Source organism: Marasmius oreades, chromosome 1, assembly GCF_018924745.1.
Source record: "Marasmius oreades isolate 03SP1 chromosome 1, whole genome shotgun sequence".
NCBI classification, from domain to species: domain Eukaryota; kingdom Fungi; phylum Basidiomycota; class Agaricomycetes; order Agaricales; family Marasmiaceae; genus Marasmius; species Marasmius oreades.
In genome coordinates this window covers 3,678,867-3,704,690 of record NC_057323.1, presented here as the reverse complement: position 1 = coordinate 3,704,690, position 25,824 = coordinate 3,678,867, and the positions used below count along the sequence as shown (strand labels likewise).

The window sequence follows — 25,824 nt, the reverse complement described above, 5'->3', positions numbered from 1 at the left end:
CCATGAACGACCGCGTCGAGCCCACTGAGCCCGTCGCCAATGGCGTCGACAAACCCAACGGCATCCATTCTTCGGGCCCCCCCGTCAACACTCTTGCCGACCACGAAAATCAACCTGAAAGCAACGCACGAAATGAACCTTTCAAGCCTATCGTCGTGACTGAGGCCCTCAAAGACGCGTCGTTCATTTCCGAAGTCGACCTAACGCAAGATTCTAGTATGTTACCAAAATTCAGGTTTGTATACATGAACTCATGATGTCTATGTCAAGCACATAAAATGTCACCCGACGTTCCAACCCTTCCTCTGGTTGTTTCTTCGGAAGGGGATGACATTAAACACGCACAGGCCGAAAACACACCTGCCGTCAATGGATCTGACGCTAACGGGGATGTTGTCATGGGAGAAAATGATGAACACACACCAGCCACAACGCCAGGCGTGTCGACGAGCGGAACGTTGGAATCAGTCGGATCATCGACTTCTCATACAACTCCAAATGATGGACCGGATGAGGAAGAGGATAAACCACCACCAGCTAAGAGAGTGAGGGTGTACTCTGATGCTGACAAGGCTTCGCTGGCACATGTAAGCCTCTTTCTTTCGGCGTCATTCCTGGCATCATGCTGACGACATATTGGCTGAAAGTCCGCAAGTCCTCCTCCTCAATCAACCACCACGTCCAACGTCACAACGCCCGTACCGCTGGGCATGGATAATGCCACTCCTCCCACTACTGCGGACACAACAGAGTTTTCTATTGACTTGCCGGTGGAGTCTCCCACAACCTCGACTGCAGCCACCGGAGCATCTACGTTAAGCGTCGGACAGTATCGTTTTTGCCAATCCACGATTCGTACTTTGAAGAAGATGAAAGATGCCGGACCATTCTTACGCCCTGTTGATCCAGTCCTGCTTAACATCCCTCACTATCCCTCTATCATCAAAAATCCTATGGACTTTTCCACCGCAGAACGGAAGTTGACTGCCTCTAATCCGGTGAAGCCGGATCCGAACCCCGCCAATCCTCGATACTATAATGCAGACGATTTCATCACAGATATCAGGTTGATTTTCAGCAATTGTGTGGCATTCAATGGACCTGATCACGTTGTGACTGCAATGGGGAAGCGAGTTGAAGAGGTGTTTGATAAGCAAATAAAAAATCTTCCCCCCGCTGAGGTGAGTGACTATGCCATTTATTCATGCATATGCCTACGTTTCTTACCTCTCTTCTAGATTCCGAAACCTCCAGTCGCGAAGAAACAGTCAACTCCACCTCGTGTCGTTGCTGCTCCCCCTCCTCCCCCTCCTGCGAAAAAGGTTCAAAACCGTAGACCTTCTACATCTGTTCCCGTTATTCGTCGCTCCGATGCTCAGGCCGATACTGCTGGCCGTCCAAAACGCGAAATTCATCCCCCTCCACCCAAAGACTTGGCATATGCTGATCCTCCAAAGAAAGCTCGCAAGTCCAAACCACCCAAGGATGACGGGACTGCCGATCAACTGAAATATTGCATCAAGATCCTGGACACGCTTCATAAAAAGCAACATGCTTCCATAGCAGCGCCTTTTTATGAACCAGTTGGTGAGTTTGTGATGTCATGAAACACACCCAAACCTCTGAATTTTATATTTCAGACTGGGTCAAGTTGGAAATACCCAGCTACCCGAAGGTCATCAAGAAACCTATGGACATGAACACGATGAGGAAGAAACTTGAGCAACACGAATATTCGAACGCGCAGAAGTTTTACAACGATTTTAAATTGATGATAAGAAATTGTTTTGACTTCAATCCAGCGGGAACCCCAGTCAACCAGGCTGGACAGGAGTTGCAACGATTATTCGATGAGAAATGGAAAGGTCTACCACCTCTTCCTACTCATGCAGCAAGCGAAGATGAGGAAGAGGAAGAGGAAGAAACTAGTCAAGACGAACGTGATCGTTAGCATCTTATCTGTGCAACAATAGCACATACTTACATTCTATTTAGGTGCCATTGCGATGATGGAACAACAAATCGAGACGATCAACCGAAATATATCAGCACTGAAGGGAAAAACGAAGGAGAAGAAGAAGGAGAAGAAGAAGGAGAAACCTCCCATAGCCTCGACATCAAAAGCTGCGCCTAAACCTCCGAAAGCCTCGTCCTCGAAGAAGAAAGCGAAGAAAGCGATTGCCGATGACGACGTTCTGTCCTTCGAGCAGAAGAAGGATTTAAGTGAAGCCATAGCGACGCTTGAAGGTACCAAACTCGAAAAGGTGATTCAAATTATTCACGAAGGTGTCCCTGAGATTAGAGACGTACGTTATTATATCTGTTTATGATCTGTACGCCAACCGGTTAACGATTTCTACCAACAGAGTACCGAGGAGATCGAACTAGAGATAGACACACTCCCCGCCCCCGTCCTCACGAAGCTATACAATTTTGTGATTCGGCCTATGAAACCACCACCACCAAAACGCAATCGTCCTGGTAAAGGGACAGGGACCGGTGGACTGAAACGCAAGAGTATGGATGAAGATGTGGAGGCTGCGAAAATACGGCAGCTCGAAGAGCGGATGGCGCTTTTCGAGCAGAGTGCTGGTGGCGGTACGACGTCGGTTGCACCACACCGTGACAGTGACCAGTCTTCAGACTCAAGTTCCGGCTCTGACACTTCGGGCAGCGATTCGGAGTGATTTTCGCGTGTTTTCCCTTCTATCTTCTCATCTTCTCGCCTCGTTTGTTTTACTCCTGTTATTGTTCGACTTACATTATATGGACCTGAAGTTGGGCCATTTCTTCGGTTCTTCGCCTTCGTTTACCCTGTCTCTCTTTCACTCACCCTCTCCATCTCTTCTCGCCGCGATACATACTTAGGGTTCCCGAAGGAGATTCAACCTTTTCTTGCTACTGGCATTGTTTTTACAACCCTCGCTTGATTCGTATTGATACATTTCGAGAAATTTGACTACTGCTAAATCGTACCGAGCCGCTAGTAAATCCAAAATAATTAATCACCTCTCGGACAAGGGCCTATTCCTATCGTCGACTGCCATTGTTTAGTTGAAATCGCTGCCAGCCATTCCGGTTCGATTGAGACTTTGAAGGTGAAGGGTATGGGGTATCCAGGGACGGGGACGGCGCCGAAAGAGAGGGTTTCGAGGAAGGTTCTAGGGTTGGCTGATTCATATTCGTGCCCTGAGATGTATCCAAAGATGTCCAACCCGCGGTGCGAAACCCGGACTGAGTAGTCATTGGCGGCTGTGAAGGAGGTGGGAGTGGAGGAGGTTCGGAGGGGGAGAGAGGTACGGTTGTCGTACTTGGACTGTTCGAAGACCCGACTGCAGCCCATCCAGACTTCTTGAATCCTGAGGGTGCAGTAGACACGGGAGCCCATCCACCACCACCACCACCACCACCACTCAAGTTTTCGGTTGTCGAGGTGGAATTACTAAGGCTGATATAAGACGACGACATCGTCGTTAGAACTGGATTGGACGATTGCTTTGCCACCTTGATCCCACTCGCAGCAGCAATCTTCCTGAGCTCTTTTTCCTCCCTCCTCCTTTCCTTCTCCTTCCTTTTGTCGATCTCTCCCTGAGGCTTCAAGCGCACGCTTGCTTGCATATCCTTGAAACGCGCTTTGTGGTGGTGCGCGTAAGAATTTGTGTGTTCGTCATACTGAGCGACATTCTTGAATTGCTTGTCGCATAGTGCACAGTAAAATGCCTTCAGGGAGTCAGAAATTTCGGAGGCTAATGCTGATTTGCGTGCGACGGCATCCTACGCATGCAAGATAGAATCAACAAAAGAGGGCGGGCAGAATCGACGGTACGGTTACCTCTCTAGCCTGACGTTGTTCCTCCGTCTCTTTTTGTTGACGTTCCGAATCCATTTCACGTCGTTGCGAAACGGTGCTCTCAATCATTCGAACGTCTTGACTGGCTTTGCCGATTCCCGTGGAATCAGACTTCATTTGGAAAGGTATTGGGTCTACTCGACCTTTTCATCATTGAAACAGATGATTAATGAAAAAAAGGCTGTCAGATATATATATGCTCACCATCTCCCGAGACTCCAAGCGGTTGACCTTCCGACCATCCCAGCTTCGCCAACAGGGCAAAACCCTTGTTGGTTGGTTTGATTTTCGTTTCGACGGTGATAACTTCGCGAGTTGGAGCGCGAAGATATTCGTCATAATGGGACATACCTTGGTCTACATCCATTGCATCCGGAGAAGGGGAAGGGGTACGAGACACAATGGAAATATCGTCGTCGTCGGTGTCATCGACATCCCGTGGGCGCTATGGAGGAAGAGGAAAGAAGAGAGGGAGAAAATCGGGAAGATCTATCAGCAAAAGAGTAGTATAAGAGTACCTTCAAATTGGAAGGGCCCTGTGAACGTTCTGAACTGGTCAGAGCAATTGCGTCCCACCGAGCAATTGTGCTCGCAGACATCTGAGGCGAGAGGGCGAAAGAGGCGAGGTTGTCACACACCAGTAACGGGTCACGGCAGGTCATCATCCTTGGACGCGTCATTCAATATCGAGGACGCGTAAACTTGACTGTTAGCCTGCCTTATTCTCTACAACATCTCCGCCTATCATGGTATGTTCCAATATCCCTATTCAGATCTACTCTCAGATTGAGCATTCATACAGTCAATAATGCAATATAACGGTGGCTCCGTGATAGCCATGGTTGGGAAGGACTGTGTCGCCATTGCTTCTGACTTGCGTCTGGGAAATCAAGCTCTTGGAATCTCGTCCAACTTTCAAAAGGTAGAGGCTCGTCCATATAAGTGGCTCTCGTTCTCACAGCTTACACACTCAGATATTCTCTGTGACCGATCGAATCTATCTGGGCTTGCCCGGATTAGCTACAGATGTAACGACGCTGTGAGTTTTTGTAAGGCTCACCCACAACCAAAGTGTTGCTGATCTCCTGACTTTGAGACGAGAGCTATTCCGTTATCGAGTCAATATGTACACTATCAAAGAAGAACGCGAAATACAGCCGGAAACTTTTGCCCACCTGGTCTCCTCAACACTCTACGAACACCGATTCGGCCCTTACTTTATTGAGCCTGTCATGGCTGGACTCTCTAAAACACCTTCCGGCTCTTTCAAACCATTCATTGCTGCCACAGATCTGATCGGATGTTTAAACTTTGCAAAGGATTTCGTGGTAGCAGGCACGGCTAGTGAAAAACTATATGGTGTTGCTGAGGGGTTGTGGGAGTCAGATCTGGAGCCAGAAGACCTTTTTGAGACGATATCACAGACGATGTTAAATGCGGTAGATCGGGATGCATATTCGGGCTGGGGGGTGGTGGTGCATGTTATGTGGGTATCATCTTGTCTCGTTTTTCTTGACTAATTTCTTCTTTCTCTCTCTATGCAGCACGAAGGATAAAGTAGTTACTCGTACACTCAAAGGTAGAATGGATTAGAATTCACTCTTGTAATATCACGCTCTATAATCCCAGACGTCACGCATTACATTTCGTTGACTTGCAATCTATCTATCTGTTCATTTTTTCATTAACCTCTTGGGACCATAATGCTCAGTGCCACCTCCATCAAGAAATTATCGTGCACTTGCATCCCGCACTTGCGTTGTTATGCAACTGTATCATCCTTTCTCGTGAATAATAGTATTGGCAAACCACCAGTGCCGCCGAGTTCAACCAATCCTTCACATACACTCTCGCAGTTGGATCAAACCGTACTCGCCTCACTCCAACGAACGGCCCATCGACCTCGATATTCACTTTTCGACTTAATCGGGCAATATATCAACAACTCGGGAAGAATTCTAGATGTATCGCTACCATATGAATCGCGACCTGTTTCGCGCCGGAAAGTTGCACTTGAAGAGAATGACAACGATATAGTACTTGTTACCAACTGCATCAGGGACGAGGATACTGGAGAACATAAAATAACAGTGTCGTCTGGGTTTGTGCTGGAGGTACCGACGCTTCCTGGCTCGATGGTTGTAACCTGCGCTCATACGCTTGAAGAGGTCAGTTTTTTTCCGGATCCGTTCTGTAGTATGTGTTGTGGAGAGCTGTGCAATATCTCCACAGATACGTCGGACACCTCTTGCATTAAAACACCTACGAGAACCTTCGTTGAGGAGTGTACTCTCGGGAATGTTTGTCGTCACGGGGACATCCTCACCGATATTCCATACCGTTTCATCTGTATCTTCAACGCTCCCTCGTTCAGACATCCTACTTCTTACTTGCGATAAACTACCTGTGAGGACCTTACCCGTCTCTCCGTACCCGGCACCCCCACAAACAACCATTCATGTGCATTTGGCGGTGCATGACTTGCCTCACGGAGAGTATTCACAATCGGACGAATGGAGACCTGGTGTAGGAGGTACATGGCGCCGATGGGGACGAGGAGAAGTGAAAGGATATCGTGATCTTGCCGGTAGAGAAACCAAACCTGGGACGTATGATTCGCTTTCTCACATGTTATTTGCACCATTGCCCACACCGGGATCGAGTGGGGGGCCTATTGTGGATGAAGAATCAGGTGCAGTAGTAGGGATATCACTTGGTTCGAGGATGGATAATCGAATTGAAGGAATTAGAGGGTGGGGGGTCCCCTCAGAAGCTATTTATGAGGTTTGTGGGTTTCGATGAAAAACAATTCGCTTGCTGATGGGCATTTACTTACAGATGTTCAGTTTGCCAGGATTAGAGGGTAAAATGTAGGATGTAATCACCTTACCTTTGACCAATCGCATAATTGCGGAGCGCAAAAAGAGCTCTTGACCTCAACTTTCCTTTTTGGGATTCGTATAAAATCGCCGACACCTACGTTGCAACTCGAATTTGTTTTCTTCCTTCCCCATGCCCCTCTCCCCTACCTGTTCTTCATCTTTATTTACCTATCCTGTGTTTCCCTCCCCATCATCTCTCATCTGTAACCTTTTGCTGGCGTTCTATCCAGCTTTTCACGACCTGAGTCGGGTTGCTACTACGCTAGCGAGCTCAGAGTCTTTCACCGCAATCCACCGCAGCCACCGCATTCTCTGCAGGGACTTACCTTTGGTCCCGCAACACTCCATGTCACCCCCTCTCTCGTCTCCTCCATCTTGACACTCTTAACACTTGTCAACAAATCGTGTCGTCCGCACGTTACGTTGTCTTCGAAGCATGATCGCTTTAGCAAGTCCCTACCCAACTACCTGCTTGTTGTCAATCAGCCCTTTGCCTTGGTAAGCTCTTCTTCTATATCCCTACACCATGTGAACCGGTCCGCGGATCTTCGTCAATCGTGTGCTCCCGCGTTCTCGTCTGTTCGCCGTCTCCTCTCATCTCGTACATTCCGATGGCAGTTGTCGTCGCCCCCCACGTCCCAACCCTTATATGGTCAAAGTTCCCGAGTCAGGGCCATGACTCGGGGAACGTCAAACTAACCCACACCATATGGACGCTGCGTTATCTCTCAGGAGTCAGGCGTGTTCCCTGATTGATATCTCAGGTCTTCAGGCTTTCTCGGTCTGCATCTGCTTCATTACTTGGCACCATCGTTGTTCTGCTGTCTTGTGAGAAACGACTCCATCTGCACACGATCCGATGAACCAAGGAGACGCCGAAACCGAGCTGGGAAGAAAGTGTCACGGGTAGATAGCATATTTTTCCAGGCGAGCCTCTCAATTCTTTTTACACTGCAAACATGAACTGCTGGCTCGTCGATATTTAAAAAAAAATGTGCGATACCCCCTCCCCGAAAGTATAAAGACTTGCCTTGATAATTTCCCTCTCTTCGAACAACCAACATCCCAGAAAACCAAACTTCAAGGTCGAACACAATGATTGTTGTCAAAGTCCCTGCCCGTATCCACCAACTTACGCCCTCAGAGATTCAGATCACCCTTATCCTGCAGCTGCAGCTACAAACTGGGCACGGGTTGATTTATGTCTTTCAGCCTGGTGAATGTGAATGTTATGTAAACTTCAATAACCGTGCTGTGTATGATGTGTAGATGTTCAAAGTTGAACTGTTGGCCTTTCCTGATCGCGCCTGCTCAAATGGGTCCCAAAGTATATAAGTACACCAATACCAAACTACAAATACATTAAGGCATCACCTAAAAAGCAGTCTAAGAAGTATACTTATCCAATAGTATTTATACATAATACGTCATTCGTCGTACACAATTTCCGTGTCATCATCCACCACGAAACTCCCAAGCTCGTACTCGTCAGGCGAGTCGTCCTCATCGGGTGGCGGCGAACTAGAAACCCCCGCCCTCCTCTGATTACTTGCCACTCCACTCTCCCTCCTGCCAAATCTTCCCTTCTTCAAGGTATTTCCGGCAAAAGCAGGTCCACCTGTTGGTGCTTGCGTGAGCAGCGATTCGCGGTAGACTAAGCTTTGATCGTATGAAGGAGAGACTTGAGTCTCTAACAACTCCTCCAAGAAATGTCGATCGTCTTCATCCGCTTCATCATCTTCGCCAAGGTCTGAAGATCCTACACTGACTTCGTCCCCTGAGTGTACAGCTTCCATATCATAATACAGATTGTTTTTCGCTGGCAGCAGTGGTTGGCGTTGATGTGAGCGAGAGTGTTTAATCTTGTCTTGAGGGCGTAGGAGTGGCGACCGCTCCACCGATCCTCTTTTACGTATTCGGCGACGGCCAGTGAGCTGTGGACTCATCAACATGAGCTCCCTTACCGGCGACATTCGTTTTTTAATCATACCGGCCGGCCGAATAGCAAAGGATGGTTCTGGGAAACATGGGGATGAGGAAGGGTTATGAAATATATCTTTAGTTCTGGTTGGAACAGGTGGAGGGAGCATCTCCCCATAACGAGCAGGGGAGTCATTTTCAGTATCCAAATCTCGACTGATATTCGTCTTCATGTGAAGTCTCGATGGAGAGGAAGCCATCTGTTCGGAGGTGTTGACAGAGTCGGCGTCATCGTGATACAGCGGACGATCAGGAGAGCGATCTCCACACGAGCTGCCTTCTATGAATTCTGTATAGTCATCGACTTCCTCCTGATGAGTAGGCTTAGGGAAAGGCTTGGATCTCGAAGCAATTGGGGATGAGTCGATAATCTGGAAGGAGATGTCCTCATCTTCATCATCGACGAGCCATGCGATGCTCTTTACATTCTCCTTTCCTTTCGTTGAGGAAGGTCGCTTCGAGGTGACCTTAAGCTGTATTTTGGTCGCTACGCATGGTTTAAGTAACCAATCTCCAAGTTCAATAGAAAAACTAACCTAATGGAATTTCACTGTCTGAATCAGTGTCATCTTCAATATCGGTGACATCTTCGTCCATCGCTGCATGTTCGGAAGAGGCACGTTCAACGTCCATCGTTAATGGCAAGTCTGGTGCAAGGTATTTCTGCAGATCCAAATCAATCCCTCTCTCAATGTCGATGTCGTCGGAGTCATCCACCCCTTTCGCTTGAAGTTGACTAGCGGACAATTCTGGCGCCGCATTCTTCTTCCGGGGGCGTTTCGTATTGGCGCCTTTTACAGGCGCTGTTTTGGACTTGCGTAACCTGGTCTTTGTCTCCTTCCGTCTCGAGGAAGACGGTGAAGCAGTGGTAGTAGACTTTCGTATGAACGTGGAGTCGAGAATACCTGCTTCGATTTCTCTATCTGTATTGTCGTCTTCCCCAGCTTCTTCAAAGCTCTTTGTGGAGGGAAGTATGTTTTCGGCAGATTTTAGTTTAGGCTTTTTCGTCTTCTTCGCCAAAAGCTTTGAAACGCTGACAAACCCTGTGCTTGCTCCTTCAGGGATATTCCGCCTGATGTCGTCGTCCCTCTTCCTCTTCACGCCCTGGTTGTTGGAGTATCCCGCACCTGTACTTCTGCTTCTACCGGTTTCTCGAACATATTCCTGGATTTCCATGTGTTTTTCAACACATTGAGGTCGTACGTGCTCAGGGATGAGCCGTTCAACGTCATCAAATAGTTCAAGCTGGTCGCCCCGAACTATGGATTTCTGGACTTCCTTGTAGGTCATTTTGGCCTTTTCCAGATTCTGCTCTTCTCGACCTTCCGAAAGCAATACGTGCACGACTCCGGCACGTTTTCGACCTGTTCGACCGAGACGTTGCAGCTGGAATCATTTTATTAGAAGCTGGAAAAAAATCTTTAGAAATTCCTACCATTCTGATCGGGGTCTTTTGTGCGTCATAACAGACGATGAGGTCCACTTCTCCAATATCCAACCCTTCTTCGCCGATTGAAGTGGCGACAAGGACATTGAATTCATTGGCTTTGAACCTCCTGATAACCTGATTGAAATTCAATGAACTGAATAGACTGTCACGGAATGAGATTAAAACGAACGTCCAGCTGCTCCTTTTGCGCCTGTCCTTTCTGTCCTCGTGCATCAGTCCCTTGACCGATAAACTTACTGGCCCTGAGAAGAGGCTTATGGGAATCGAGAACTGCCACAATTTCATCCACTGCTTGACGATTTGTGACGAACACCATTGCCTTCGTCTCCTCTATAGCCTCATCATCAGGCTCTCCCATCTTCTTTCCAAAATGCTGAATAATCAAGTCGACCATCTTTTCCATCTTGGGATGATTAGGAAAACCTTTTTTGGCTTGTTTTTCCAACTCCTCTAAGGTGTCTTTAAACTGAGGCATCTGAACTAGTGCTTTCTGGGCCTTATTGCTCGGCCCTTCAACAGGGTTGTTGACCAATCCAAGCATAGCTTCGTGGCACATGCTGACGGTACCTTCAATCTATCGCCTTTTCAGTGGTCAGAGTTAAAATGAATCTCCAGCACACACCAGGTAGCCCATGCAACGCGCTAACGATCCCAGTTTCGATAGGGAAACGTACGACCAGTTCTGGGATGGATTCCTTTTTAAATCCTGGATTTTCGCAGTGAAGTAGTATGGGTGTGTACGCTGTGGATTTACAGGACGGATCACATTGCCCTTGATTAACGGGGCCATAATTTCCTAATGACGATCGAGTTCGGGAGTGACGAGTGTAAATGTAAATGTAAACTTGCCTCCATGAGTTTCGCAAGGCGATCTCTCACAACTACAATATCAGGCGACATCGCGATAATATGTTGCTTAACTTCCTGAGTCGTTAACTTCAGAACAGGCAGACCATTAGGCGAAAACATTATGCGAACCTTCTCGTGGATATACGGCTTCAGATCTAAACTATTCTCATCCCGAATTTCGATGCGGCTAATGTGCAGGCCATCGACAATATTTTGAACTGCGTCCGGAGTACTCCCAGGAGTGGCAGTGAGGGCTAATACGCGAAAATAGGGATTTTTCGCCATCATATATCGTACAACTTGATTATAAGCGTAGTCGCCACCTGAGGCTCGATGAGCCTCGTCTACGCGGAACATGAGGGGTGCATTTGGCGATGAGGAAGAACTGGGCTTGCCTATAACGAGAAGGACGATATCTCGAACATCACAATTCTCAGACGTCAGGTCATTTATGAGCGTTTGAGGCGTCATATAGAAAACACGCTTTGCTTTCCACTGGGAATTATAAGACAAAAATCAGATCTTGTGAGGACACATATCACTGACCGTTCGGTTTCTCGTTGCCCTAGGGATTTCACCAGTTAATTCAGCTGCATCATTTCCTGGAATTCCACAGGTACGATGACAAGCTTCGATCTGCTGAGCAACGAGGGGTTTGGTTGGGGCAACAAATACGACTTTGCCTTCGGGAAACCATCGATAGACTGCATATACTCCAGTGACTTGAGTAGGTGAGTGGAGAGCGTGACGTACAATTCAGCATGACAACGCCAGCTACAAAAGTTTTACCCATTCCAGTCGGAAGCGCAACTATAGTATTATCGTATAATGTGTGCTTAACGATGTTGAATTGATAATCACGTTTCGGTTGATTGAGTGGGTATATCCAATGCTTAGCTTCAAGTAGATCGGGCTTCAACTTCATTGTAGGGGCCTAACGAGAACATGAGATGTCGGAGTCAAATGCTGTACATGTACTGCTCACCGGGCTAGAGCAGAGAAGATTCCCATGAAATGAGAAAGTTCGGTGTTCACCTTGAACAAACGACTCACCCTACTGCCGAGAGCAATGTTATAAGGTTATAGGGTTATTAAACTATGGCTAAGGCTCACCAGACACGAAAGGCGCCGGAAATTGTTCAAATTCAACTGCGTCTTCCTCAACACTTTCGGTTGCCTTTCCTTTGCCCTTTCCTTTGTTTTTACTACTTTTCCACCCGGATTTCGCGAACTCCGTGTGATCCCATTTCTTTCTTTTCGTTGCCGATTTTTGACGGATTCTGGAGGAATTTGAGGTTGCACTATATGAACTTGATGGCGCTTCTGCAGGAAGAACTTCTCCTAAGAGAGTAGTCTGAAGCATGTTTTTGGACGACGTTCTGGGATAAGATGGGATCCTAAAAACCTGAGTACTGGCTTCCAGTTCGGCTAATTCTTTGTCGAGGATCGCGAGATCATTGTCGTCAAAGTTAAAGGATTCGTCGAAGAACGAATCCTCATCAGTTGTAGGCTTGATATTGGGGGGTGCAGAGGCTGGCTGAGTATCAGCAGCCTCAATAGCATCTAGTTCAAGAAGAGCAGCTTCGTCCAGATCAATGTCATGAAAGTAGTCGTCTGAATTCATGAATCAGAAGGTGGTGAGTTGGGGTAAGTTAGACGCGTCGAGTATGTCACATGCAAGTCGCGAATAATGAAAAGTCACGTTGTCAATCATTATTTCCCACGACTTTGGGCTGACAATTTCTTTCCTTCCTCCAGGACCAGTGGTCCGCAATACCGAGCTTTAATCTTAATCCGTGGTGCCCAACGATTCCTGCCACCCATTTCAATCTAGGCCACCGGTTTAAGGACACGGATTGATGATTTTCGAGCAGGCAAATTCTCCTCATTTGAAGACTTGGCTTGTTAGGACGCTTGAACCAATGTGTGTCACAGTATCCTTGATCTCTCAAACTTCATCATTGACATTGCTTCGGTTCAAGTTGTGATGCAGAACCAGGTGCACTTGCGGACTATATACTGGCTCTGCTTCAACACAACATCCCCGAGAATGAAATGCGAAAGGAATTAACTACACAACTGGACGAATTTCTTGAAAAAGGTGCGCCCTGGCATTCGTTGAGCCATGGATTGTACGTACTCATTTATTTGAACCTTCAGAGTGTCCGGCATTTATTGAGACCTTATTTACTGCATTGCGATCAAAGTCGTATTTACCTTACACAACGTCTCCTCCTCCGCCTCCCAGCAAATCTTTCGATATCGGAATACCGATACCTCTCGATGGACTACTGTCGTCATCCGAAAGCAGTCGCAAACGAAGTCTAGAACAAGATGACGATGAAGCCGCTCCGCCCCCAAAAGGTCCTCGACTCGGTTCCGATGACCACTTTGCACGATACAACAACACAGGGCATGATTCAAGGTGGGCAAATAACAGAGGGAGGTCGCAAAGTAATGGCCATCGGGACACTTCCCCGAATGTGAATCCTAGGATCGGCTACCACCCGCCTGACCAGAGGCGAATCTGCAGAGATTACTACAGTGAGTTACTCCTTTTCCTTCCATGTTTTCCGTTACTGACAAGTTGGCAAGATCTTGGCTACTGTTCCCGTGGCGCACTATGTAAATATAGCCACGGAGAAGATGCTCTTATACCGACACAACTATACATGAACAATCCTATGATGTCTGGTGCGATGCCCTTCATGCCTATGTTCGCAAATGGCTTCAATATGATGGGTAGCGGTCCTGTCGCCGCGTATGATCCACACGAAGCAAAGATGGATATGAGGCCGCAGATGGGTAATAATCGGCAGGTTCGTCCGCCTGTGCTACCGAGAATGCAGAACGAGGATGGAAGCCGCGTCGTCATGCATCGTGCTCGTACATCTGGAGAATTACCAGTAATACAAGATCTTACTCCTGAAGTGGCCTATCAAGACGTCACCCCGAATCCCCAACAACATTCCTCTCACTCACACCAATCACCTCCAGAAGCTACGGATTCGCTACCCCAAGGTTCCGAGCTTCTTCCATACACAGATGCACCTCCGCAAGCGCATGTACTGGACATCGATATGACAATACCACCTTCTGAGTCTACGACACACCCCAGAACGAACAATGGATTTCGAGGGGGTCGTGGAAGAGGCGGTCCAGGCAACTTCCGGCCTGAAAGGAAGAAGGACAAAACATTGGTCCTGGAGAAAATCCCAGACGACAAGTTGAGTCTGGAGCATGTCAATGACTGGTTTAAGCGCTTTGGCACTGTTACCAATGTCGCTATCGACCAAGCTCATAACAAAGCATTGATCAGTTTTTCAACCCACGAAGAAGCCTTTGCAGCCTGGAAGTCAGAAGATGCTATTTTCGGTAACCGGTTTGTCAAAGTCTTTTGGCATCGGCCGATGGAGGGCCAAGGCCAAACTGGACAGCGAATGCTAGCGGCTTCCGCCTCTGTAATTAACAATGCCAATAGCAAGGACACTATACAGACCTCGAAGAAACCGGCAACCCCTCCATCCAACCCCTCGGCTTCCTCTTCTTCGAACGCTCTTGCTGCTAAGCAGCAGAAATTGGAACAGTTGATATCGGAGCAAAAGGATTTGATGCAATCGCTTGATCAAGCGCCCCCAGAAGAGCGAAAAAGTATTATGGCTCGTCTACGGAAGCTAGACGAGGAGATGAAGATTATTTCCAGCAATCCAGATCCGTCTAAGAGAACCTCAACAGACTCTTCCGGAGCGGAACAGGAAAAGGAGCGACTTGATAAGGAGCTAGAGCTACACAGCGCCGTGAATGGAAGCGGAGCAGATGGGAAGGAAACCACAGAAGATCTAAAGGCCAAGCTGGAGAAACTCAGAACAGAGGTCAGCTTGATCTTCACGTCTATATCGTTTCCATATACCTGACCTGTTATTCCCGAAGGCTGCTAGTTTAGGAATACCTCAATCTCCCCTCGATACTCATTACAGCAGCACATATCGACCGTACAGAGGCCGAGGCCGAGGGTATTCAAGAGGGGCCTTCCGAGGTGGCCCCCCAAGAGCAAGTATGAAGCTGGATAATCGTCCAAGACGGTTATTGATAAAAGACGCGGCCAGCGATGGCTTACAGGCTGTCCGCGACTGGTATGAGGTCGGCATTTTATCTTTGCCTCTTTGAGCTTTCATTGATAGTCATTCAGACTACCGGTCAGATGGAATCAGCGGTTACAACAGACCATGGGGATATCATTGTGTCATTCAAATCGCGTCATGCAGCTGAGCAGGTATGGTTATTCAAGCCTGCGATTTTTGTTTCGAATTTTTGAACACTCGACCATTTGAAACTTAGGGTCTAGCGAAGGGTTCCAGTATACCAGTTCTAGGAACAGTTCGGATATCCTGGTATACGGGACCTCTCCCAGATGTTTCTCCAACAACCGCAAACGATACATCAACATCCGACACAAAATCCGAACCACGGGAAGCCTCACCCGCACGTTCTACCCAACACGAGGAAGAAGTTGCCAGTGGTTGGGGAGGCGACGATGATAGTATGGGGATGATTTGAGGGCATTACATCCCATTGTATAATACCTATGATCCCATAATGTGCTGCGCCGTCTTTGGCCGTGTCTCGCTGACTGAACGCTGCTCACTAGGTAGATATCCAGACTCTAGTTGAGCCCACCTGATACCTCTAACTGTCCGAGTGCTGTAAGCTCACGATATCTCACTGTCAAGGTACACAAACAACCCTCGTTGGACGACGCAACTGAACTGCCCCTATGTATATAGCCTATGACAGAAAGCCCGATAACCTAGTTCTGAATAGAACCAGTTAGACGAATATCCCTGCTACTAGCCCCAATTGCGACTGTTGTTTGCCCACTTGGAATCTCCCAGCGTTGCGTAGCTGGATTCCAGACCGAAAAATCGAATCGAGACAACTGCAAAGTTACTGTCTTGGATTGCCCAGCGGCAATGAACACATTATCGAAACCCTTCAGATTACGAGGCGCAGACTGTGCTGCCGAAGGGAATGTAAGATATAATTGTGGAACCTATCATGGCGTTGTGAAACATTGAGTTGAGCGTAACTTCGATTGATAGGACTCTAACCTCATTGCCTGCAACATCGCCACTGTTCCGAATAGTAAAAGCTACATTCACTACTTTCTCATGAAGTCTACGAGTACTTTGAGACAGTATAGTCAAACTGTGACGTTGAGAAACTCACCCAGAGTCTAGGGACGAACCTGGTCCTGAAGTGGGTGTGTATCCGCCAGTCGAGCCGCCGATGGAAAGCCCCGAATATGTGAAATTAGTAAAAGATAATCCAAAACCAAACTCAAAGCGGGGTTGAACATTCGCTTTAAAAAAGGAATCAGGCTAGTTCCGTTCGTCGGTATATCGCCAGTTACCTTGATCGAAATGCCTGTAATCCACAAACAAGCCTTCGGGAACATGGTTTAAGTAGTAAGGTTGGAACGATCTTGTCGTATGTCACACACCTTCGGAGTAAGGAATCTGTGCAACATTATTGTTGTATATGACTTGAGCAGAATAGTCATTGACGCTTTTTCCGATAGTATAAGGCAGACGGCCGCTGTTGGCCCCGTGCACGTGTAATCAGCTACTCGTTGACATGCGGTAGTGCATGAAACGCACCTGGGGTTGTATGCGCCGTACAGAACATCAACGAAGGCGTTTCCTGGAACTACTATGAACATTGGGTTGGAAGTGTGAAAATTGCGAAGACTTTACCAGCTTCTTGGGCAGGAAGGCCATTCCAGAGCTCGTACGAGTTCAGTCGGTGTTTTGGCCAAAGGCGCAGGAAAAGTAACATACCACGGCCGTCACTGGTAGCAAGGGGATCAGAACCGTAGGGATGGCATTGAGAAGAGCGTACCGTTAGGATTGTTGACCCATGCTTCCATTACAATTGGTCCAACACTGTTAATGGCTACTATAGTGTTGGGGTTTACACTAGCAACTGCTTGAACCAATGCGTCCTAAGTCGACTGGAGTAATCAAAGTGTAAATCCCTGTCGATTTCGAAGACTTACTCCTCCATGCCAGGCTTGTAGGTTATTTCGGTCGCCGGCATTGCCTGCAATAGGTTAGCAACGATGAGATGGATGATGTCGACGGATCTGACTACCTTCAACAGTGATGTATCCTTCACCGGAGTCAGCTTTGGCAGATATATTAGTAGCTTAACATAGTCCCCAAGTCTTTTACTTTACCAGTAATGAACACGATAGCGACGTCTTTCCCTCGAGCGGTGTTTTGAGCTGCATTGAGATCTGAGTCACTCAACGACGAAGAAACAGTAGTTCCATCCGACCGAGCGCGAGTGGTGATGGCGTCGAGGGGCTAGAATCCAAGCAGCCAGGTCAGCTTCGTGAGGATAAGATCGGAACCTTCCCACATTAATCAAGTATGGGAACTCAGCGGTTCCACTTCCCCATCCTGTACGTTCATGAAAGTTATTACCCAGAGAGTAAAGGAAGTAATTCTTACCCATAGCTAGCACACCATCATCCCCTCCTCGGTCAGTGTATCTATGAATGATCATTGAAGAAAGTGTACTACCGCGTCTCCCATTTGAGTCTCACCCATTAGGTCCCTTAGAACCAGGACCAGCTCCGTTCCCAATAACTCCTATCGTCTTCGGCTTTTGCAAAGGCAGAGTCTTGTGAAGGTTCTTCAACAACACAACAGATGCTTTCCCAATCGCGCGAATGAGACTTTCCGAGAGAGACCATTTATTGGTTGGCGTCAATCATAGCACAACAGGGGCTACTTACTCTTTGTGGCTTCCTTGGACGTTCTTATGAGCGTTGACAGGGTTATTGGCGTTCCACGAGTCAAAGTTAACCGCGGGGTAACCCGAGTCTTGCCCGAGGAGATACCTAGTCACGTCCTTAGAAATCAAGTTCCTTGGAATGGAATGACGCCTTACCACCCCGCGAGGATCCGCGTCGCCAGATCCTGATCCAGGTTAGCCGTAGCCCAAGCTATACAGTCTGCTGATGGACTCACATCTATACGGGCTTGAGAGACCTGTCTGTTGTTGACTGCCGTCACAAGAGTATCACCGAAATAACTAGAATGGGATGATAAGGCCATTACGTTAGAGGGAAATTACTATTCCTACGCACGTAGTCCCAGATCCAAAAGTGATATCTCCAGGCATTGTCATCTACCCGAGCCCACCGTTCATTCAATGATATCAGATGAGATAATGTGGCGCTTACGTCCAAACCTGCGTTCACAGAGGTAGTGGAATGAGTCGCTGCCCAGTCTACCGGGACGTCCTATCAGTGATAATTCGGTATGGAAAAGGTCATAGCACAGTTACCCGACAAGATATCTGGAAGTAGTGGCCTCAGATATTTGGACAACTGATGGAAAAATCGAGACGTACACCCGGGAAAGGCGAATTCCCCTTTTAATACTCCGTTCAGCATCTTGTCATTCTCGCACGCAAATGAGCCGTTGACTTTAAAAATCGCGCTTCAGGGTCCATGAGAGTGTCATTAGGGACCGATATACTGACTTTTGTCTGCATTGAAGATGTAAATTAGCTGGGGACGTGGAGACAGCTAGAAGTCATACTATAGCTACACATAACAGAGGCAACATTTGCTTGAACACTTCGCAAAAACTAGAGCATTCGCGTCAGCACAGTTGTTCCAATTAGTAGGCCAAACTCACCGGAATTGCGTATATTTCGTGTTGCTAGTTAGTATCTCACTTTAATTTCGGAACTCCAAACGCAAATAAATCAATATCCATACCACTCTAGCAGTGAGCCTAGGTGAGTCTGGAGAAGGGAATGGTGGGAAGATGCAGGACTACCTGTCATCGACGTTAGAGGAACTCGCCTCCCTCGCATGTTCTTGTTCGTTGTTGATATAGTGTTTGGCGCACGCTTCGGAGGCAGATGATGAAGGGCGATTAGAAACATCTCATATAAAACCGACTGACCTTGAACACCTTGCGACTGAATGCCTGTGATAGTTTCAAACGCTGCCTCACCGGCCAAATACGGGTCACCGCCAAAGCTAGTGTCCATTAGTCAGTGACTGCTGGATCGGAAAGCCTTTTAACCACTAACCCTTCCCAGTTGCGACCGGCAGCCGGGGCCCGCGCTATGTTCATCGCAGGTCCGAGAGCCACTGTCATCCAAGTGAGCAAAGACGTTCGCCGACGATAGACCAATATCGATAAAACAAACCATTGACACCCTTTCCCTTAAATTCCTCGCCCAAAGCAGCCCCCCGTTGTCGTATCAGGGTTCTGTTGAAAGTTGTGGCTGCATTGATACCGCTGGAGTGAAAGCGTTAGCAACGGGCGTGCTCGCATCACTCATTTTACTCCTACGCTGGAAAGGCCGAGACGAGATCTGCAAACCGAATGCCCAACGGTCCGTCTAAAATCTTTGTCAGGAAAACCCAATTTTCACAATCAAATACGTGAATTGGGAGATACCTTGTAAACACAGACCAGGGAAATTGATTGAGGATATTGCAGGAGTGTTCCCGACGCAATGCCCATTCATCCATCCGACGCCTGGGGGCACATGGATCGTAAGTATGAATAGGCTGAGATGTACCATTGCACATACCAGTACCCAAATTAACCTTATCCTTTAGTGAGAGTTTGGCCACAGCCGCTTTTGCCTAGTAAGAAGAGTTTGAGAATGGGCTGTGAGCTTCCTAGTCGGGTTGACTTACTTTAGTGTAAGCGGCTGTCCACTCGGGTGATAAATTAGCTGCGTAATACTCATGTGAGTAGTAATTAGGTTTGGAGTTAAAAGATCAAATTAAGACCTGGAGATTGTTGTGCAGCGACTATCGCTACGAGTGCGAAAATTCCAACCTTTGAGGAAAGACCCATCGAATTCGCTGGCTCAACCCACGCCTCTGGAAACGGGCTTATAAGCATCGCGACTTGCCCGGCTTGAGCTTATTAGTGTTAAACCTCGGACCATTGAAGAGAACAACACGGAGATATGACGGCAAATACCCTTCGATTACCGTCAGGACATAAAGGTAGCATGTGGCTAGCCCAGGCACAATGTCGCGACGCGATAATTCAAGCTTGAGCGAATAAACCAGTGATTATGATAGAATTAGGGTATTGTATCCAGAAACATATCATAGCTTCAATGGTCCCTGAGATATAACCCATCAGCAGATCGAATATAAAATAGCATCCAGTAGATCATAGTTCAACGACATCACCATAAGGGCTTCACATCCACGCCCTTCCACCCATTCGCTCGTTCCTCCCAATATCCACCAGAATATACCCACTCGTCCCCTTGCTGTTTGAACCACCGCGGCTTTTGGTCAACACCGAGACGTCTTCGCTCACGTTGGGCCTCTTCTATTCTGGTCTTTTCCGCCTCCGCAGAATCTAAATTTCCCTCTTCCAATGCTTTCACATCTGGTCTGAGTCGCGAATCCGTGAGTGGTAGCTTGCCTGCTACGTCGGGTGTGATTTCATTCAGGGTCATGCTGAAACTTGTGAAGCCGTAATAATCTTGTGTGTTCTTAGGCCACGGGGTCACGCGCCAGAGAACGATAAGATGGGAAGAATCTACTTCGTGTGAGAAGTGTTCATCCCATTTTCCTTCTAATTTAGAAACGATCGTCCCAGAGGAGTCTTGGACTGTTCCTGATACGATATTTGAGGCACCCCAATAAGAGCTCGGCTTGAAATCCAGGACACAACGGCTATCATCGGTAGTGTTCTGTACAACCAAATTTCCAACATGTTCTAGGTACTTGGTACCAACCATGAGATTCCGCATGAAAGACGAAGGTTTCTTCCTGTAATGACATGAGTCAGAGCGTGACAAGATACTGACGATTACCGACCATTGATAATGGTCCTTGCCAATCCGAAGATGAGTTGTTCCGAGAGGAATAATTTCTAAGCTCTTGCCTGTTTATTGGGCGCCGCGGCCGGTAAAAATTCGGTGTGGCTGGACGAACAATTGAACTTACCCCAGAATTTTGTCTTGCCAGCAGAGGTAGCCGTGAGCTCCCAGTGGGGACCCTCTGCGTGATACGCCATTTCTACGGGATTGTGTCGCACCTTTTCCGCAATGAATTTCATCCGATTGTCCTCAAAGGTCTCCCCGAGCATTGGATTACTGAGTAAACCTGAGTAGGTCTGGGTGCGGTACGGTAATAGGAGCTTACAATCCTTTACGGCCAGTCCGATGTCGTGTATGTGCATAACTAGACACAGCGAAAGCAGCGACGTATTGAAGCCTATTGACGGGATCCGATTCTTCGGCCGCCTGATCAAGAAGTGTATGGTACTCCATTTCCTCCGCCGCCCTTTGAAGAAGGCTGAGAGGCTCATTGAACGTCACGGGGAAAGCGATCGCGGACAAATCCTGTTTTTGTAAAAATGAATTGTGGATGGTAGATGGAAGATTGAGGAGGGCACTTACCTTTCCAACATTCTTCTTCAATACAGCAAACAGACTGCCTTCGTCACCGGTGATCGGAGCAGGTAGGCGAGTCCTTCTCGTAATGACTGTATTCTCTTGGGAACAAGTCTCCGTATTCGTGGGTTCCGTAGACTCTATATCAGTATCGAGGCTGTTGGTGTCTTTGGCTCGTTCCACGTCACTGTCACTGTCACTCGTCATTCTACTGGGCTGTTCACCAACATCCGGGGAAGTTGGGTCCAGAACAAACACTTCAGCACCTTCGTGGCCTTCAGATGCGTCAAACCACTCATGGACGCTGTCACTTAATGTAGTTGCAAGGGATGCTCGCTTCGTGTTTCGAGTGAACGGGAATGAAAAGTTATCGGAAAGATCCTCTGTTCGATCCTGTTGCTCTTCTTCTTCTGCCGTATAGGGTAATGGAGAAGGCTGATTGATAGACATTTCGAGAGGTGAAAATCCTTGAAATGACTTGATCAAATTCATATGCTGGGATTTCAATAATTCTATTGCTTGTCGAATCCGTTCCTCGGGAGTTTGAGGGACATCTGAATCGACCCGGTGAGTTTCTTCATGAGAATGAGCTATAAATCTCGATGAGTAAAAGCAAGGATGCGTATGAATACTGCGACGGTACCCTTCTTGAATAACCCAAAGACTGACACACTTTCCCTTTGTTTTTCTTTCTCAGGTTTCGTCCGTCCGACACTCAAATGCTTCTTTGAAGCAGATTCGACCAGATCATTAAATGCCTCTTCTAGTTCATGCAACGTCTACATTCCAGTTCAAGAACTCGAGCAGTCAAGAAACGGACGGGAATAACTACCGTCGTCATTTCTTCGACTATGAGGGCCGATTTGCCTATCTTTAGACTTTCTTGTCGCGAGCGGCGGACACTTGCTGACCTACGAGCTTCAAGACCCTGGGTGGTGAATTTCCTGAAGGGTTAGCGTCAACGAAGTTGAGCAACCAACAAAGAAAAAAAGATACTTGAACGCGAGCATCCATCGAGTGAAATCTTCGGTGCTCAAACATTTGATGTGAAAGGTAGCGTTGCTGGAATCAATGTGAATGTCTTTGCGTCCAGGAGCAGTTGAAATGGCAGCGGTCTGTACGATGATCTGGTCTCGGACAGGCTGCCCAGGTTCAAAAGAATAAGTGAGTAGTCCAGTTTGATAGAGAGTGAAATAACGTCGAGCGAAACCTGGTCGAGTCAGAGAAAGGCTGGTATACGAAACAAAACAGATGTTACAGTACCTTGCATCTTCTTTCTTCTCTTTTTCAGCACCCATCCCTCCTGCACGGCTACTGCGTGAACGCCGGTGTGAGGGGAAGCAGGATCGAGATAGCCAAGAGTGGCACGAGCGGCAGTGAATGGATGTGGTTTCTGCATGATGGTTGCAAAGAGCCGACAGCGCGTCGAGTCTATGGTTGGACTTTAGGTACAGATGAATCCCCTATAATGCATATGTCCGATAATGCATACTTTCCAAAAATGCATTGATTTTCGGCTTCACCAACTCGGTCCGCGGGTGAAATTGCATACCTTTCTGATTTCGCATAATGCATACATTTCTGGCTCAAAAACCGATCCTTATGGGCTAAATTCACCTCCAAAAATGCATACCTCCCTTAGTGTGTATAGTTACCATAGAGTAAATCATTCGTAAATTTGTCTCTACAGTACTATTTACACCCAACATGCCCCCAAAAATCAGAGTTTTGGATTACTTTCATCTTTTGGCCATAAACACGTCCGGAGGCTTTCCAATCTCAGACTGCACAGAGACCACACATTATTTTGTTCGAAAATAGTCTTTTTCTACTAATAGAAGGTCTACAATACAGTTTAAGCTCACCCATTACAGTGACCTTAAAAGTGATATAAAAATATTCTAGAAATGCATACTCTAAAAATGCATACGTTTTGGACCCAACCAAGGGGTATGCATTATATGAGATTCATCTGTAAGTACTTGATCATATCAATCTATCTTACAGGAGTCCAGAGTTCACGTATCGTAGATCGAAGAGGACCGAGTCGGAGGTCCTCACGCGCACGTCGGCCGGTTGGTAACCCTTCCCTTCGGATCGATAAAATTCCCCGGGCCGACTCAGCCGACGTATATGTAAAGATCGATGCTTATCCATTTTGTCTCTCTTCTCTTGTGTACCACATCCTCGATTTCTCCCTCATCTGAACTATGGCAACGTGAGTCCGTTAACAGCTCCCTCGCAGTGCGAATATCTCATGCTTGCTGCAGTGGTGACATTGGACTCATTGGTTTGGCCGTCATGGTGCGTACTTCATCCTTGTCGCGTCGACAACGCTGTCGTGCTCAAACGGCGAACGTTCCATAGGGTCAAAACCTCATTCTCAACATGAATGACAAGGGTTTCAATGTCGTAGCTTATAATCGCACCGTAGAGAAAGTCGATCGCTTCCTTGCCAACGAAGCCAAAGGTCAGCTCTCAATGTTCTCGATCCCGATCCTTCATTGCCTTGATAATAACCGCGCTCCCCATAGGCACCAACGTCCAGGGCGCCCACTCTATCAAAGAGCTTTGCTCTAAGCTGAAGAAACCACGAAAAATCATCCTCCTCGTCAAAGCCGGTTCCGCCGTCGATGATTTCATCAGTCAGCTATCTCCCCATCTAGAGCAGGGTGATATCGTTATCGATGGTGGTAATTCCCACTACCCGGATTCGATTCGCCGTACCAAAGAGCTTGAGGCCAAGGGTCTCCTCTTTGTCGGCTCTGGTGTTTCTGGAGGTGAAGAAGGTGCTCGTCACGGTCCCTCTCTCATGCCCGGTGGCTCTACCGCCGCCTGGCCTCATATCAAGGAAATCTTTCAAAAGACCGCAGCTCAAGCATACGGCGAACCTTGCTGTGACTGGGTTGGTGAAACTGGATCTGGCCACTACGTCAAGATGGTACACAATGGCGAGTATTTACCACTGACGTTTGTCTTCATTGACTGACCATGCATCCAGGTATCGAATACGGTGATATGCAATTGATTGCTGAGGCATACGATATCTTGAAGCGTGGTTTGGGACTTCCGGAAAAGGAGATCGCCGATATCTTCCGCAGGTGGAATAAGGGTGTCCTCGACTCGTTCCTCATCGAAATTACGGCAGAAATCCTCCAATTCAATGACGATGATGGTGAACCAGTCTTAACCAAGGTTCTCGATCAGGCTGGTCAGAAAGGGACCGGGAAATGGACTGCAGTCGCCGCCCTGGAGGCTGGTTCGCCAGGTGTGTACTTCCATTCAATGTCCGAAAAAGTTGGCTGAACGTTTAATATAGTAACACTCATCGGCGAGGCCGTCTTCGCTCGTTGCTTATCTGCTATCAAGGAAGAGCGTGTCCGTGCTAGCAAAATTATTGCCGGCCCCCAAAAAGAACCATTCCGCGGCGACAAACAGTTGTTCATCGATGACTTGGAGCAAGCTCTGTATGCCTCTAAACTCATTTCTTACACACAGGGATTCATGTTGATGCGTCAAACCGCCAAAGACGTGAGAACATGCACAATCTGGGACTGATCTTAAGCTCATAAAGAATATTTTTAGCTTGGATGGAATCTCAACTACGCAGGCATTGCTAGTATGTGGCGTGGAGGGTGCATCATCAAGGTACTTTGCCTTACACTAGCTCATTCAAGGGCCTGACTGTTTGTAATAGAGTGTCTTCTTGAAGGATATCACTAGTGCTTTCAACAAGAACCAGAATCTTGAGTCGCTTCTCTTCGACGATTTCTTCAACAAAGGCAAGTTGTGCAAGGTCCTTGCGAGGATATTGTACTAATACTTTTACTTGTTAAAACAGCCGTTCACCGCGCACAACCTGGCTGGCGTCGTGTAATTGCCCAGGCTGTCCTGTGGGGTATTCCCACTCCTGCTTTCAGCACCGCCCTCGCTTTCTTCGATGGCTACAGAAGTGAGATCGTACCTGCCAATTTGCTTCAGGCTCAGGTACGTCACAACATCAACCCGGGTGGACGTGATTGCTTATGTTCATGTAGCGCGATTACTTCGGTGCACATACCTTCCGTGTCCTTCCTGGAAAAGAGAACGAGAGATTCAAGACTGGACAAGACATTCGTGAGTTACCGTCAACGAAATCAAGGTATAATCTAATTCATGCCATAGATGTTAATTGGACCGGTCGTGGCGGTAATGTTTCTGCATCCAGTTATAACACATGATTCCGTGGTGGATCCCCTTACTGTTCAAAAAGAAAAGAATGTAGTGTATTACATCGGGTATAGAATTATTCAGCAATCGATCGCGAGAATCCTTAAGAGTTGTACACAGCAAACCGAACGCTCTTTGCCGCTGAC

At 47.5% G+C, this 25,824-nt stretch overlaps 12 protein-coding genes across 12 annotated transcripts; 5 read left to right on the top strand and 7 right to left on the bottom strand.

The window, feature by feature from the left end:
• Positions 1-2: 2 nt before the first annotated feature.
• On the top strand, positions 3-2,687 carry E1B28_001298 (uncharacterized protein; the record flags this gene model as incomplete). Its single annotated transcript, XM_043147212.1, has 7 exons — positions 3-216; positions 271-587; positions 648-1,181; positions 1,239-1,587; positions 1,641-1,946; positions 1,996-2,306; positions 2,367-2,687. The coding sequence occupies 7 exons, from the start codon at positions 3-5 to the stop codon at positions 2,685-2,687; spliced, it is 2,352 nt and encodes a 783-aa protein (XP_043015917.1).
• Positions 2,688-3,030: 343 nt separating this feature from the next.
• On the bottom strand, positions 3,031-4,449 carry E1B28_001297 (uncharacterized protein; the record flags this gene model as incomplete). The annotated part of the gene is made up of 4 exons (XM_043147211.1): positions 3,031-3,774; positions 3,833-3,993; positions 4,055-4,295; positions 4,369-4,449. 4 exons carry the CDS (start codon positions 4,447-4,449, stop codon positions 3,031-3,033), a joined length of 1,227 nt encoding a protein of 408 aa, XP_043015916.1.
• A 147-nt stretch (positions 4,450-4,596) lies between these two features.
• Positions 4,597-5,443, top strand: PUP3 (proteasome core particle subunit beta 3; the record flags this gene model as incomplete). Its single annotated transcript, XM_043147210.1, has 5 exons — positions 4,597-4,599; positions 4,653-4,772; positions 4,825-4,889; positions 4,947-5,336; positions 5,395-5,443. The coding sequence occupies 5 exons, from the start codon at positions 4,597-4,599 to the stop codon at positions 5,441-5,443; spliced, it is 627 nt and encodes a 208-aa protein (XP_043015915.1).
• Positions 5,444-5,553: 110 nt separating this feature from the next.
• Positions 5,554-6,724, top strand: E1B28_001295 (uncharacterized protein; the record flags this gene model as incomplete). Its single annotated transcript, XM_043147209.1, has 3 exons — positions 5,554-6,018; positions 6,083-6,634; positions 6,689-6,724. 3 exons carry the CDS (start codon positions 5,554-5,556, stop codon positions 6,722-6,724), a joined length of 1,053 nt encoding a protein of 350 aa, XP_043015914.1.
• A 1,435-nt stretch (positions 6,725-8,159) lies between these two features.
• Positions 8,160-11,946, bottom strand: E1B28_001294 (uncharacterized protein; the record flags this gene model as incomplete). The annotated part of the gene is made up of 11 exons (XM_043147208.1): positions 11,873-11,946; positions 11,765-11,821; positions 11,558-11,715; positions 11,407-11,506; positions 11,141-11,355; positions 11,012-11,086; positions 10,785-10,958; positions 10,332-10,736; positions 10,148-10,276; positions 9,249-10,098; positions 8,160-9,199 (listed from the first exon to the last, which is right to left on the bottom strand). The coding sequence occupies exons 1-11, from the start codon at positions 11,934-11,936 to the stop codon at positions 8,160-8,162; spliced, it is 3,267 nt and encodes a 1,088-aa protein (XP_043015913.1). The 5' UTR covers positions 11,937-11,946.
• A 167-nt stretch (positions 11,947-12,113) lies between these two features.
• E1B28_001293 (uncharacterized protein) lies at positions 12,114-12,635 on the bottom strand (the record flags this gene model as incomplete). The annotated part of the gene is made up of 1 exon (XM_043147207.1): positions 12,114-12,635. The coding sequence occupies one exon, from the start codon at positions 12,633-12,635 to the stop codon at positions 12,114-12,116; it is 522 nt and encodes a 173-aa protein (XP_043015912.1).
• A 106-nt stretch (positions 12,636-12,741) lies between these two features.
• On the top strand, positions 12,742-15,782 carry E1B28_001292 (uncharacterized protein). Its single transcript, XM_043147206.1, has 8 exons — positions 12,742-12,935; positions 12,994-13,112; positions 13,172-13,555; positions 13,607-14,883; positions 14,942-15,151; positions 15,201-15,284; positions 15,350-15,659; positions 15,742-15,782. Exons 1-7 carry the CDS (start codon positions 12,871-12,873, stop codon positions 15,566-15,568), a joined length of 2,358 nt encoding a protein of 785 aa, XP_043015911.1. The 5' UTR covers positions 12,742-12,870; the 3' UTR covers positions 15,569-15,659; positions 15,742-15,782.
• Positions 15,783-15,818: 36 nt separating this feature from the next.
• E1B28_001291 (uncharacterized protein) lies at positions 15,819-16,846 on the bottom strand (the record flags this gene model as incomplete). The annotated part of the gene is made up of 7 exons (XM_043147205.1): positions 15,819-16,061; positions 16,120-16,186; positions 16,238-16,370; positions 16,422-16,454; positions 16,512-16,606; positions 16,669-16,711; positions 16,765-16,846. 7 exons carry the CDS (start codon positions 16,844-16,846, stop codon positions 15,819-15,821), a joined length of 696 nt encoding a protein of 231 aa, XP_043015910.1.
• A 28-nt stretch (positions 16,847-16,874) lies between these two features.
• E1B28_001290 (uncharacterized protein) lies at positions 16,875-18,199 on the bottom strand (the record flags this gene model as incomplete). The annotated part of the gene is made up of 10 exons (XM_043147204.1): positions 16,875-17,012; positions 17,067-17,110; positions 17,162-17,194; positions 17,247-17,376; positions 17,432-17,564; positions 17,619-17,750; positions 17,811-17,915; positions 17,966-17,994; positions 18,046-18,109; positions 18,165-18,199. 10 exons carry the CDS (start codon positions 18,197-18,199, stop codon positions 16,875-16,877), a joined length of 843 nt encoding a protein of 280 aa, XP_043015909.1.
• A 661-nt stretch (positions 18,200-18,860) lies between these two features.
• Positions 18,861-19,953, bottom strand: E1B28_001289 (uncharacterized protein; the record flags this gene model as incomplete). The annotated part of the gene is made up of 9 exons (XM_043147203.1): positions 18,861-18,937; positions 18,994-19,070; positions 19,124-19,184; positions 19,244-19,335; positions 19,390-19,438; positions 19,498-19,578; positions 19,634-19,688; positions 19,743-19,780; positions 19,839-19,953. The coding sequence occupies 9 exons, from the start codon at positions 19,951-19,953 to the stop codon at positions 18,861-18,863; spliced, it is 645 nt and encodes a 214-aa protein (XP_043015908.1).
• A 295-nt stretch (positions 19,954-20,248) lies between these two features.
• Positions 20,249-22,868, bottom strand: E1B28_001288 (uncharacterized protein; the record flags this gene model as incomplete). Its single annotated transcript, XM_043147202.1, has 9 exons — positions 20,249-20,843; positions 20,892-20,958; positions 21,021-21,169; positions 21,219-21,418; positions 21,476-22,059; positions 22,113-22,248; positions 22,302-22,413; positions 22,466-22,679; positions 22,733-22,868. The coding sequence occupies 9 exons, from the start codon at positions 22,866-22,868 to the stop codon at positions 20,249-20,251; spliced, it is 2,193 nt and encodes a 730-aa protein (XP_043015907.1).
• An 811-nt stretch (positions 22,869-23,679) lies between these two features.
• On the top strand, positions 23,680-25,689 carry DOR14 (6-phosphogluconate dehydrogenase, decarboxylating; the record flags this gene model as incomplete). Its single annotated transcript, XM_043147201.1, has 11 exons — positions 23,680-23,687; positions 23,740-23,773; positions 23,837-23,939; positions 24,004-24,420; positions 24,471-24,737; positions 24,789-25,000; positions 25,055-25,117; positions 25,167-25,251; positions 25,311-25,456; positions 25,507-25,585; positions 25,634-25,689. 11 exons carry the CDS (start codon positions 23,680-23,682, stop codon positions 25,687-25,689), a joined length of 1,470 nt encoding a protein of 489 aa, XP_043015906.1.
• Between the last annotated feature and the right edge of the window lie 135 nt (positions 25,690-25,824).